At 34.7% G+C, this 13,544-nt stretch overlaps 1 protein-coding gene across 4 annotated transcripts in view; it reads right to left on the bottom strand.

Moving 5' to 3' along the window:
- Nucleotides 1-13,544, bottom strand: part of LOC145260474 (uncharacterized) — a 146,319-nt gene that overhangs the window by 49,053 nt on the left and 83,722 nt on the right. For 3 of the 4 annotated variants that reach the window (XM_080118571.1, XM_080118567.1, XM_080118568.1), the window contains exons 11-13: nt 9,792-9,953; nt 3,822-4,019; nt 553-677 (exon numbers count right to left, since the gene is read on the bottom strand). In XM_080118571.1, coding sequence (XP_079974697.1) covers nt 553-677; nt 3,822-4,019; nt 9,792-9,953 — 485 coding nt within the window. The remainder of the gene's footprint in view (nt 1-552; nt 678-3,821; nt 4,020-9,791; nt 9,954-13,544) is intronic. The other variant, XM_080118569.1, reaches the window with a different exon arrangement.

The raw sequence follows: 13,544 nt of genomic DNA, 5'->3' as shown, positions 1-13,544 counted from the left end.
GGCTTTTTTGCATCAGGCTTTTCGTGTCGGTTAGATTCCAGGAGAAGTTTGTATATACTTCCCAGATCATAATTTCTCGCATTCGCAAATGGACATTGTCCCTATCTGTTTTATTTTGTTGTTTTTTTTTTTTTTTGATCGAGTTTTTTTAAAAAGATTCCCACTCTGCTGTTATCGCCAATGTTTATTTGTCTTTTTCATATAAATAAAGACAAACTATTGGAACGCAAATGCCTGGCGCCTGGTCTTTAGGCCGGGTAGTATCTGTACTGTAATTGTTCCTTGGTCAATGTAGGGGAAACCCTTTATACTGAGACAATTACTAATTATTTGGATACTGCTAGAGCTCTCCCACATTAAAAACAACAGTGTGTCTAATTTGCTTTCCAACTTTAAAATTCAAATTCGTATTGTTAAATTTTTCGTGTTTGCAGCTGAACCAGTCTGGCACAAGACTGTCATATCTAAGCACTCTCCTTGTTGGATGCATCACATATCACATGTTTTAAAATACTTTGAGTTGTAAAAGAAATATAAGAAAGCCATACTTACATTATATGTTGGTACTATTAATGGTCTTGGATTAGCGACAGGAGGCATAATTATAGGGTATGCCAGTTTAATGGTCACATTTATTGTCGAACAGCAACTGACATACTGACCAGGCTTAAAAGGTCCTAAAAAATATATTGATAAAATATGAGGAAAATCTATATCTAAATAAAAGAGAAAATATATTTGTATGTCTGTCTGCTATAAAAATCAATACGAATCGATCAAATATAATCTTTAATTTTTTTTTTTTTACTTGGGAGTTATGACTTATCAAGGCTCGACAGTCATTCAAGGATAACAGTTAATGAATGTAACTTGGCAGTGTAGTAATCGTTAATGGTGTAAATTGGATAGAATTTGATTATTTATGGGGACGGCTCAACAAGAACTTGTTTACATTGGATTTGAAAGCTACCATGTTGTATCCAACTGGGAAGTAGGCCAGTGGAACAGTGTTCCACAGGTGGATAGTTCTGGGAAAGAAGTTTTGTTCATGGAATCTTTATTTAGATTTAGGCACAGATAGAGAGTAGGGAAAATCGTATATAGTGGTTGTATATAGTCGGGTGACTTTTTGGAAGTTTGGCAAGGAGGGACCATGGACTAGAGTTCAATTGAGCGCTTGCCATGAAAATGGCGATAAAGCAAAGAGAGGCTCGCAACGTCTCCTCTGTTGGAAAGACATTGCAGGGAAGAGATGAATGTAGTGACTTGGACTTTTCACAGGAAATTTTATGATAGACATAAATTGCAACAAGACTTCTGATTCATTTTTTTTTTTACATAGGCGTCACCACTTATCAGGCCGATCGGCCACTCAAGGATAAGGGTTAAAGAGTGTAGAGTAGTCAAAAGGACAATATAGTAATCGATAGTAATGGAAGTTCGGTAAATTTGTTAACTTAAGTGGAACGGCTCATCAGAAACTTGTTCACGTTGGACTTGAAGACAACCATATTATAGACAGCTGGAAAGCAGGAAAACGGAAGACAATTCCACAGGCGTGCAGTTCTAAGAAAGAAGCTTTGATCATGGAATCTATGTTTAGGTTTAGGCACAGATAAAGAGTGGGGAAAATTATTGATAATGTTTTCAGCTAGTCTAGTGTTTCTTGTGAAAGTTTGGCGAGGCGGGACAATAGATTGAAGCTCAGTCGAACACTTTCCATGAAAATAACGATAAAGCAGAGACAAACTCGCCACATCTCTTCTGTGAGATAGAGGTTGCAGCGAAGATTTGGATTCTTCAAACTACTGTTCTCATCGTTAATGTTTTCTTTTCGCAATGTTTCAGCTAAAATAACCTTGGATCTTTTTCATGTGCCTTGTCAAACACGAGAATGGACACGAATTTTGAATTAATCCCTTTTTTATAATCCACGGTGGTAGTAGGATTATGGCGTCGTGTATAAAGTGCTTGGTAAAATTCAGTTGTAAGTTACACTTTTCTAGAGGTTGAAGGTTCAATCCTCATTGTGAGTGATACTCAAAATACAAGTACGAATTATTTAGGACTTTTCCCCAGTCATGGCTGACGGAATTAAAGTGTTCTAAAAATAACACTCTAGATGAGAACACTAATCTGAAGAATCCCAATAATCAATCCTCATCGCAAAATTCAGAAGCATAAGACCCCTGCTGTCCCTTTCCATTGCACAGTATATCAATACTCAATGGCTGACTGGAACAGCCTCAGACCCTTTATATCAGATATGCCCTGCACTCCATGTTTGAAAAGACTGTATTTTCGTTCACATCCAATTTAACTGATTAGTTAACTGTTAGTATAGAAAGTTTCATACCCTTCAAGAAATTCCAACAGAAACCAAATTGTCAGCTGCGGTACACACAAAATGTGCTCCCGCCATTTCACGCAGAAATCACTAATTCAATTCCTTTCAACGAAATAAATGTTCTGAAACTAAAGCCACCTTTAGAACTACCTGCAACCACCGCAAAACTTTATTAAAAATATGAGAGAGTCATATGTTAAGACTAGAATAGTTGGTTTCGACGAATTTTAGCAAATAACACAGAGGGTTTTGAACAGATGTGTGATTCTATTCGGATAATTATCAAGGATTTGTAGGAATAAAGCCAAACCTTTTGTTAAGAACTTTGTACAATACTTTACTCTTTGCAATCAAGACCACTATCCCACTGAAATTCCCCCAAGACTGAAGATACTTTGAACGACATCTGTATCTGTTCTCAAATTTATCAAGAACATTGATGCCAGCAAAACAACTGGTCTTGACAACATTCCAATCATAATGATTACAAAACTACAGTCAGAACTAGCTCCTATTCTTACAAAACTGTTCAAACGTTGCTTAAAGAGATTTCTTGGAAAACTTTGTCAGTCTGTCCAATATTTAAAAATACTGAAGATCGATATTTTGCATCTCAGTCAATACCAGTCTTCTGCGTGTCATGAATAAGTTGCTTGAATTCATAAATCAACAAGTTGTCAATCATTTCAGCAAAATCAACCTCTGCAGTGAGAAGCAATATGGTTTTCATTCTGAGAGACCAACAGCTGATGTACTGATTGTAATATTGCACAGGATTAGTAAATCTATTCACAGGGGATTCGTTTCTAGACATATCAAAGACCTTTGATAAGATTTTGCATAAAGGTCTACTTCACAAGATTTCTAGCTATAGAGTATCCGGAAATGTCTTCTCAATCATCAAATCCTTGATCTCCAATAGGTTCATAAAGTAGTTGTTGATGGGCAGAAATTCGAAGCTCGTAGAACCAATAGTGGCATGCTTCAAGGATGCATTCTGGACCCAACTCGTTTCCTGATCTTCATCAACGATCACCCAAATCATATTCTAAGATCATTCATCGACATTTATGCAAACATCACAACCATTTACTTATTCTGGCCAACATTGAGGAATGTTTCTGGAGGAATACACTTTCTATAAGAAAATTAACACAACCCATTCCACACATGTGCAGAATTCAAAACAAAACTCTCTCTTTTATGATTGGTCTTTTAAAGCCGTTGGATGTGATCTGACTGATTGCCTATCTTTGTTTGATCTTCACAAATCCTGATACTGCAGCTGTCAGGTTGTTTCTGGTAGCAGTCGCATTGACTCCCAGGCAAAGATAACAGAAATATAAATCATATTTACTTATACAATGTTTAAACATATTCTATGCTTTCAGCATTGGCAACATGTGTTCTTCATAAAAAAATCAAAATAAAATAAATAAATAAATAAATAAATAAAATGAATAACATTTCTCACCGTTTCCTTTACTTAAATCATGGCCGTTTTTCTTTGCTGTTTTCAGAGAATCGAATGTCGGGCTGTTGTAGATGGATGCTTCTTGATAGCTAAAGTTTTGTCCCAACGTAAAACTAGACAAATCAATGCGGGCAATCCCGAACGGATCCAAAGAATTTGCAGGAGGTGGTTTGTAAGGATTGATTTTTGTCTTTTTACCTGTAAATGAAATGCTCTCTTTTATTCTATTACATATTGGAAATATTAAAAAATGACGCACTTATTATAATTAATTAATATTACTTAATTATTAAGATATTAAAATAAATTATTAATAAATAGTTATTAACAATAAATATACTCAAGATTATAGAAAAATAAATGTGATAAAATGCAAGTAAAACGAACCATAATGAAAATCTATCAATATTGCATCATAACGACTGCTAAACTGGGAATGCTAACCTTATAATCAAAAAAAAAAAAATGTGATAAAATGCAAGTAAAACGAACCATAATGAAAATCTATCAATATTGCATCATAACGACTGCTAAACTGGGAATGCTAACCTTATAATAAAAAAAAAAAATGTGATAAAATGCAAGTAAAACGAACCATAATGAAAATCTATCAATATTGCATCATAACGACTGCTAAACTGGGAATGCTAACCTTATAATCAAAAAAAAAAAAAATGTGATAAAATGCAAGTAAAACGAACCATAATGAAAATCTATCAATATTGCATCATAACGACTGCTAAACTGGGAATGCTAACCTTATAATCAAAAAAAAAAAAAATGTGATAAAATGCAAGTAAAACGAACCATAATGAAAATCTATCAATATTGCATCATAACGACTGCTAAACTGGGAATGCTAACCTTATAATCAAAAAAAAAAAAAATGTGATAAAATGCAAGTAAAACGAACCATAATGAAAATCTATCAATATTGCATCATAACGACTGCTAAACTGGGAATGCTAACCTTATAACCAAAAAAAAAAAAATGTGATAAAATGCAAGTAAAACGAACCATAATGAAAATCTATCAATATTGCATAATAACGACTGCTAAACTGGTATTATTAGAGTAAAAGACTTTGCAGTATCTAGCGAGCTCAACATTGAAGAGGTGGGGGTTTGCTGCTTATGGGATTATTCGGAAGTATATATCTCGAGGTGGCAAAAGTGCTATGCGTTCATCAGAGCACATTCTATCAAATTATTTGTAAAAGAAATGGCACAGAGGTGCAACATTGCGGTGATGGGACAGGGGTTGGAGCTTACGCGACAGTGCGATACCTATTAGATATGAAAATGATTAAAGCAATATTAATTTTGATTATAATAATAAAAAAATATTAACAATTAATTAAAAGATATTAATAATTAGAAAATAAATTGTAGAAGAGATTTAGAAGGCTATCACAATGCGAGGAATGGGATATAGTCGGTGTTGATGAGGAAAGACGAAAACAAATGACAATTACAAGTCAATAAGTATATACATATATGTTTATGTATACATATATTTATTCAATTGTGTGAAGTATAGATGTCTTACTTGTGTGGTTTGTGACATTGTCCATTATATATTTCGGGAAAAAATTCCGCTTTTCAAATGATGGATGTAACGGATTTCAGCACGATTTGAATAGATCCGTTACATCACCATTATTTGAAAAGCCAGACTTCTACACAGCGATGTACTGTGTGTGACAGTTTTCCATAATATATTTCGAGGAAAATCCTCTTTCTAGAACTTTTGCAAGTATGAACAGGGACGCAGATACTATCTCAGCAGAAAATGGAATAAATTTATTTATTTATTCAAAAATTCACGGCGAATTATTTACATTTTATTTTCTCTAGTTTATTTTTGTTTATATTGCCAGAATTACCTATTAATTATTTGTTTTTGCTTTTAGTTTTAGTTTTTCTTAAGCTAATTAGCTAGAGTCTGAAATGGAACACATACATCAGGTCTGTTGCCAAGGTCGCTGGAAAGATGGTGTGATCCTTCTACCACTCCAGAAGATATCTCACTACTGATGCAATTCTCTATCTATATAAAAGCCAAGTACGTCCAAGGATGGAATACTGTTGCCATATCTGGGCAGGAGCTGCTAAAAACAGCCTATCCTGCCTTGACAGAGTACAAAATAGACTTCGTAACTTAGTGGGGGGTGCCCTTTTCTCTACCCTGCAACCTCTCTCCCACAGAAGAGACGTTGCGAGCCTATCCTTGTTTTATCGTTATTTCCATGGCAGGTGCTCGTCTGAACTCCAATCTCTGGTCCCCCCCCTCGCCAATCTTTCACGAAAAACACCCGTCTAGCTGAATCCACTGTAAAAAATTTCCCCCACTCTATATCTGTGCCTAAATCAAAACGTGGATTCCATGAACAAAGCTTCTTTCTTAGATCTGCACGCCTGTGGAACTCTGTTCCGTCTGCCTGCTTCCCTCCGGACTACAACTTGGATGTCTTCAAGTCCAATGTTAACAAATTCCTAATGAACCGCCCTCTTAATTAAGCACTTCATCAAATCGCCACACTAACGTAATGTACTTGCAATAACCCTTATCCCTGAGTGGCTTCCGGGCCTAGATAAGTGGTGATCACTGTGTAAAAAAAAAAAAAGACAAAAGAGTCTCGGAAGAAAGAAAATCTGCAAAATGGATCCGCAGATATGCACATAGATACAGACACACACACACACACACACACGATATATGTACATATACAAACACATACGCGTATATATGCACATATACACATACATACGCGTATATACTTATATTATATTTAAAAATATTATTAGTAGTATATATATATTTTTTGCAATAAGTAAGTTTTTTTATTATTATTTAATCTTCGTTGAAGTCAATATTATTTATTTATTACAAGTTTTTTCCCGGGTAAATTAGTTATATATATATTTTTTTAATATTATTAATATTTATTTATTTATTTAATTAATGTTTTATTTAACGTATCTTATTTATTTATTTATTTTTATTATTTGTAGTCTGTAAATCCTATTTAATAATTGATTTCTCTGTATCGTTAATTGACTGGTATTTGAAATATTTTTATTTATTTATTGCGGTTGGAGACGCAGAAAATGAAATCGAAGCAACGTGATGGTTTAAAATCTAAGCATATATATATATATATATATATATATATATATATATATATATATATATATATATATATATATATATATATATATATTTGTAGTCATCGACATACAGTCCTGTTTCGTTGTATCACAACTCATCAGTGCCATTAGACTAGCACCTCTCCCAAGCCGAGGATTGAACCTAGAACCATCGCGTTGACAGTCTGCAGTTCTACTAGTCGACCCAACGGGAGCGGCGCCCATCAATTATCTCGCCAAATGTCTATTTAAACCAACATTTGTCCACTACTTTTACAGTGCTCTAACCGCTTGTTTATAAACAAAGAGCGAGCGTCGCATTTATCAGCCAATTAAGTAGCGGGTGAGATTATTTACGACAGTGCTCTATCCAAAGAGGAGGGGGGGTTAAAATATTTGTAGTCATCGACATACAGTCCTGTATATCTATATCTATATATCTATATATATATATATATATATATATATATATATATATATATATATATATATATACGCACATACCCATATTTTCTTCTTGTGTGGGGATGCATAAGATTAATAAAATTGTATAATACATTTTAAATGTAGGGTTACTCTCCTGGCCCACAAGCATTAGGATTTTTTTTTTCTTTCTAATAAATAATATTAATTCATTAATTAAATTCTTTATTATTATTATTATTATTATTATTATTATTATTATTATTATTATTATTATTATTATTATTGGCTCACAAGGAGCTTTCACACAGGTCATCAAAAATCTCTCCTTGAAAAGAGCCTGTGGTGTTCTCTGGAAGCTGAGTGACAACAAGTCTCCCCAGATTTCCAGTACTCTCCACCTTTTTCGATAACATTTGCAAATAAATTTGCATTATCGCAACAGCTGCTTGCCATTGATTTCTTCTTGGCAGCAGCTAGTGGTCTTCGCTGGAATTTGAGCAGCAATAAGCTTCCCCAAGGTTCCAGTTCTCTTCGCTCTTATCCGGTGGAGGTCTGGTCAGTTCCTCGGTCTTTCCTTTCTCCTTGACTCTACTTGACTATTCGGTCTCATTCTTTTTTTAGGGGTTGAGGGGGGTAGTGATGTGGTAATAAGGGGATGGGGGTAGGGTTAGAGAACTTATAGATATGCGGCTTTAATGTTCTTGGTTCTATGTAGCACTTCATGTTTGTCCTCTGCAGTAGTTTGTCTCGACCGCACTTGTTGCTCCTGTGATTATTAATATTTGATTTATTTTCTTTATATATCCATAATATAAAGCTGAACGGCTGTGTGTGTGTGTTTGTGTGTGTGTGTCTGGTCACGAATAGCTCCTATATGGTTGACTATTTTAAAAAAACTGATTACATATAATGATGGATTCTTATTAAAGTGAAAGCCAAAAAAAAAGTCGGAACTTTAGACAATTCTCGACGCAAATTTTGCATAACTCTGTTTTTTTTTTCCTTCTCCACTTGCACGTGGCACTCTTTCGAAAATAGATAAATACGACTACCCGAAAAAAATATAAAAGAAATAAATGTTACCATAGTCAATAAAAGTTCAGTTCATGTTTTTTTGTTTTGAAATAGTTTTTAATGCTCTTTACTTGAAATAATTTCAGCGAACCGAAATTAAAACGAAATTTGAGGCGATAACTACTTAAATGAATTTTTATATAAACTATACATGCCATAATCGAATATTCCTCAAGCACAAAATAACGGAAAACATTAAAATATGTTTATAAATATTCCTTACGTTGACGGAACTCTCTTAAATTGTGAACACAGAATGCTCAAGTGCCCCTCCTTCAAATTGAAAACGGGGCTGTCCATTTCAAAGTCGCTGCCATTTGGATTTTTTTTAAAACCGGTTCGTGAATTAAAAAAATTTTTTTTTTTACAAACTACTTAAAAATATAAACCAATGAACTTTTCTACCATAAAAGTAACTTTTACTGACTATGGTAACATTTATTTCTTGTATATTTATATTATTATATATATAATATTTTCTCTTTGTAAGGAAACATCATTTTGTTGGTTACTCTTGGCTACGAATGGAAACAAAGTGGATATATAAAAATATATTTTCGCGAAAATTATCTTTACTTTCATCATATTTTGCTTAGGATAAAATTTTTGAGTATCAAAACCTATCTCTTTACAACCCCCTCCCTTTCATAACCTATCATACTTTCATCAATCACAGTCCATTTTCTGTAGGCTGTTTTTGAACCCAGTCAACGACAGGTACTTCTGCTAGTATATATATATATATATATATATATATATATATATATATATATATATATATATACCAAGGTGTAGCGACTATGTAATATTTGTCTTTATAAATAAAAATACTATATATATGTGTGTGTGTGTGTGTGTGTGTGTGTGTGTGTGTCCCACACTGTTTGTAAAGCTCAACTCCCTGTTGCATTAATGAATTGTCTCGCACTTGTACTTGTTTTACAAGTCCTTTCACGGAATATGCTTTCATGAGTGCAGCAGCATAATTCCACCCCTTCACTTCAGAGAGTCATGCATGCCAGAATATTTTCTACTTTTATAGCTTCGTTCCGCAGGCTGCTTGTCTTTGGAATTCCCTCTCTGCTTTCTCTTTTCCCGATTGTGCTAGGTTGCAGAAAATTAAATGTAATGTTAACAAGCATCGTGCTGCGCAATTACCAACACAAAATTCAACCTTTTATAATTCTGACCACTTCTATAGTAGCCCCTGATGCTTCAATTACAATATGCTTGGTTTAGGATGAACAATTAAAACAAAAAAAGTAAATAAATAAAGGACATTACTTTTAATCTGCACAATTTTACATCAGAAAAACTTACTTGTTATAACCCCAACATTGCTCAGCTTCTCATCATTAAGATCGTCACCAAACAGCAAAGGGCAATAATCCGTTTTCTTTGGCTTTCTGTCGCGATCATGAATCTCTATAACCAACCCTTGCCCAAGAAATAATTCACGTAACTCCATTGCATCGATATTGCCTGTTATTTAAAACAAAAAAAATCAATTATTCTTTTATAAAACACTAGATGTACCCACACGACGTTGTCCGGGAGTAAAAGAAAAAAAAAAATGATTGACTTGTTTACGAAAATGGCTTGTTTTAATACCCAAGTCGCATAATTTAATTGATTTATTTAAATATATAACCTGATACAAGACACAGGATTAGAAAGTGTTTGGGACCTTACAACTGTCATGCAAGATGGAGAGAACTGGAGAAGTCGTATAGATTTGGTGGTGAAGCATCCTGAAAAACGACGGAGATGATATGAGATTATAATTTTTTTTTTAGCTCTCAAGGGGGAGAACTCAGTATAATAACTTCTTTTTAATCTCTTTTGATGAGTAAGATAGACTATCTTAAGACTAAACAGTTTTAACAGGGATAAGTATTTTCAGAAAAAAAAATCATCCGAATAAAATGAAGTAAAATATATTAAGTTCGATAACATAGTGAAAAAGAAAATAGGCTAGTCAAAATAAAATATCGAGATATCAGATAGATTGCTATTAGGATGTGACTTTGAAAATCGACAAGATAAATTTATACGTCAGATAAAAACATTATAATAACAGCTAGTATGCATCTATGTATCTCTCTCTCTCTCTCTCTCTCTCTCTCTCTCTCTCTCTCTCTCTCTCTCTCTCTCTGATAAGTGTATAAAAGAAGCTGTTGATGGTCAGAAATCTGAAACTGAAACGCATAGTATCAATAGGCTCCGTTTTGGGAAGAATCTTCATCATGATTAATGATGACTTGGTTGGTGCAAAAATAAGGTCGTTTTTTGACGTTCAACTATATATATATATATATATATATATATATATATATATATATATATATATAAACGACATTATTTTTGCACCAACCTAATATATTCGAATATTCCATTAATGTTCTCCTTTACCTCTCAAAGTAAAGAAGTTGAAAAGATTGAAAAGATATTTTTCTCCCCCCAATCGACTATTTAAATATGTTATAGTATATCATTCTTGCGGGCTAGCCATGCCTAGCAGATCTTATTACTTACTAAATGCTATGCGATTTTGAATATTTAGTCAGGGTTTTCTTGTAGGAATAGTATCCCCATGCTAAGTTATCTTGACAAACGCCTGTACAGAGAGACGATAGTGTCTAGTAGCCATTCAACTTCTCCCTGGGGCATCTTTTGCAATGGGGAAAAAGGTGACTGGTTACTTTTGATACATCGAAAACCGAACTTTTCTCCTTTCATCACCAAATCTCAGATTGTCACTTTTTTTTTTTACAAGGGGATCGCCACTTATCAAGGGCCAAAGGCCCCTCGAGGATAAGGGTGAATGGGTGTATGGTAGTCATCAGGACAACAGTATAGCAATCGTTAGTAGTGGGAATTTGTTATAATTTGATTATTTAAGGGAACGACTCAACAAGAGCTTGTTTACATTGGACTTTAAGACAACCATATTGTAGTCAGCTGAAAAGCAGGCTAGCAGAACAGAGTTTCAGAGGCGGGCTGTTCCAGGAAAGAAGCTTAGTTCATGGAATCTACGTTTAGATTTAGGCACACATAGAGAGTGAGGGAAATTGTTTATATTGGTTATAGGTGGACGAGTGTTTTACAAGGGGGGAGGAAACCATAGGTTGGAGCTCAGACGAGCAGTTGCCATGAAAATAACGATAGAGTAGAAACAGGCTAGCACCATCTCTTCTGTGGGAAAGAGTTTACAGGGAAGAGAAAAAGGCATCATCCACCAGGTTTCGAAGACACTTTGCCCAAATTGAAATGAATGATTCTCTCCTGGAAAAAGTCCCCTGCTTTGATAAGCTTCTCGGACTGACCTTCATCTGAGAACTAAAATGCGAAACATGCGTAAAATCTGTTGCCAAGTTCTGCTGGAAAAATGGTGGGATTATTCCACATTCTACTGCTCGCTCCTGAAACAAATCTTTTATATTTATGAGAGTCAAAAACGTCCTAAGATGGATGATAACTGCCATATCTTGACAGGTGTCGCTCAAGGCACCCTGTTCTGCCTTAGCAGAGTACAAATTTAATTTTGAAATATAATGGGGAATGTCATCTACTCTTCCCTAGAGTTTCTTTCTCACAGAATAAAAGGTTGTAGGTCTTTCTCTGCTCTATCATTATTTTTATAATATGCGCTTGACTGAGCTCTGATCTGTGGTTCGCCTCTGTGTTTCACATTTCATGGTGTTGCAATATTTTTTATATAATTAGAGGGTATGATTAAAGAAAATTGGAAGATTCTACTTATAGACACTGACGACAGGAACTGACCAATCAAATGGAGCCACAATCTGCTAATAACCAATCAGAAACTGAAATTGTGCCATAAAAATATTGGATATTTTAGAATTCCTGCACATAATTTTCTGTGTCCACATCAGAAAGGTCTTTGCTCTTTGTCTGCAAATTTTAAAGTTCAAGATTAATACAGATCAGCTACCCATCGAAAACTCTTTTTCATCTTCAGGACTTATACTGATTAGCTATCCATTGGAAATTCTTCTAAAATTAAACATGGCTTTTAATTCAAAACATGGTTAGTTTAGGGGTGAATCCTGTGCATGTAGATATATAAACCTTTAAACATACGTAAATTTAGTATCATATGCACAGGGTAGTAGTCAGCTGAAAAGCAGTCTAGCAGAACATGGTAGTAGTCAGCTGAAAAGCAGTCTAGCAGAACAGGGTAGTAGTTAGCTGAAAAGCAGGCTAGCAGAACAGAGTTTCACAGGTGGGCTGTTCCAGGAAAGAAGCTTAGTTCATGGAATCCACGTTTAGATTTAGGCACAAATAAAGAGTGAGGGAAATTGTTTATAGTGGTTATAGGTGGACGAGTGTTTTACAAGGGGGGGAGGAAACCATAGGTTGGAGCTCAGACGAGCAGTTGCCATGAAATTTGTAAATTGATAACAGCTTAACAGTTATTGTCGTATATTTATTTTAAAAAAAAATGCTTTTTGTGTTTTATTTGTGCTCTTTCTCTGCACGGTTTTTGATTTGTGTTTTCTGTTACCTGAGATAAGAAAGGCCAAACATTAGCAAAACGCTGATCGTGTTTGCTATGTTGTCATAAAAGGTGTCACTGCCGATCATAACGCTCTGATTTTTTTTCTGAGCTCCACAGCTTTTATATTTGCCTGGCGTCATTTTTTTTTTCATGATTTTGTTAGTGTATATGGCAATTGTATACAGCACAATCATGTTGACACACCTGTTCTCGCCAGCTCACCAAAGTTAAGCAACGCTGAGCCTGGCCAGTATTAGATGAGTGAGAATTTGGGAAGGCGAGAGAGACACTTTATGTACCGCAAGGTAAAATACCAAGTTAAGAAACTGGTGCTCTCCATACTTCTCTCGAGGGTAGATGGGACTCTCTTAAGCCATGGTAAGCACCCCATCTAGTGAGGGTGTCACGATAAAAAATACCCTTGATAGCCCTGTCAAGTACTCAGCTACCGACAAGATTTGAATTACACTATAAATTTGTGTAGTGAGTTCAATCTCGGCTGCGGCAGCACTGGATGGATGTGGCAATACCAGACCCAGGCTTATTTTACC

This window comes from Euprymna scolopes, chromosome 36, assembly GCF_053919585.1.
Source record: "Euprymna scolopes isolate OS-2025 chromosome 36, ASM5391958v1, whole genome shotgun sequence".
Taxonomy (NCBI): Eukaryota; Metazoa; Mollusca; class Cephalopoda; order Sepiida; family Sepiolidae; genus Euprymna; species Euprymna scolopes.
The sequence above is the reverse complement of the archived record's forward strand: the minus strand, read 5'-3'. Positions and strand labels throughout refer to the sequence as shown.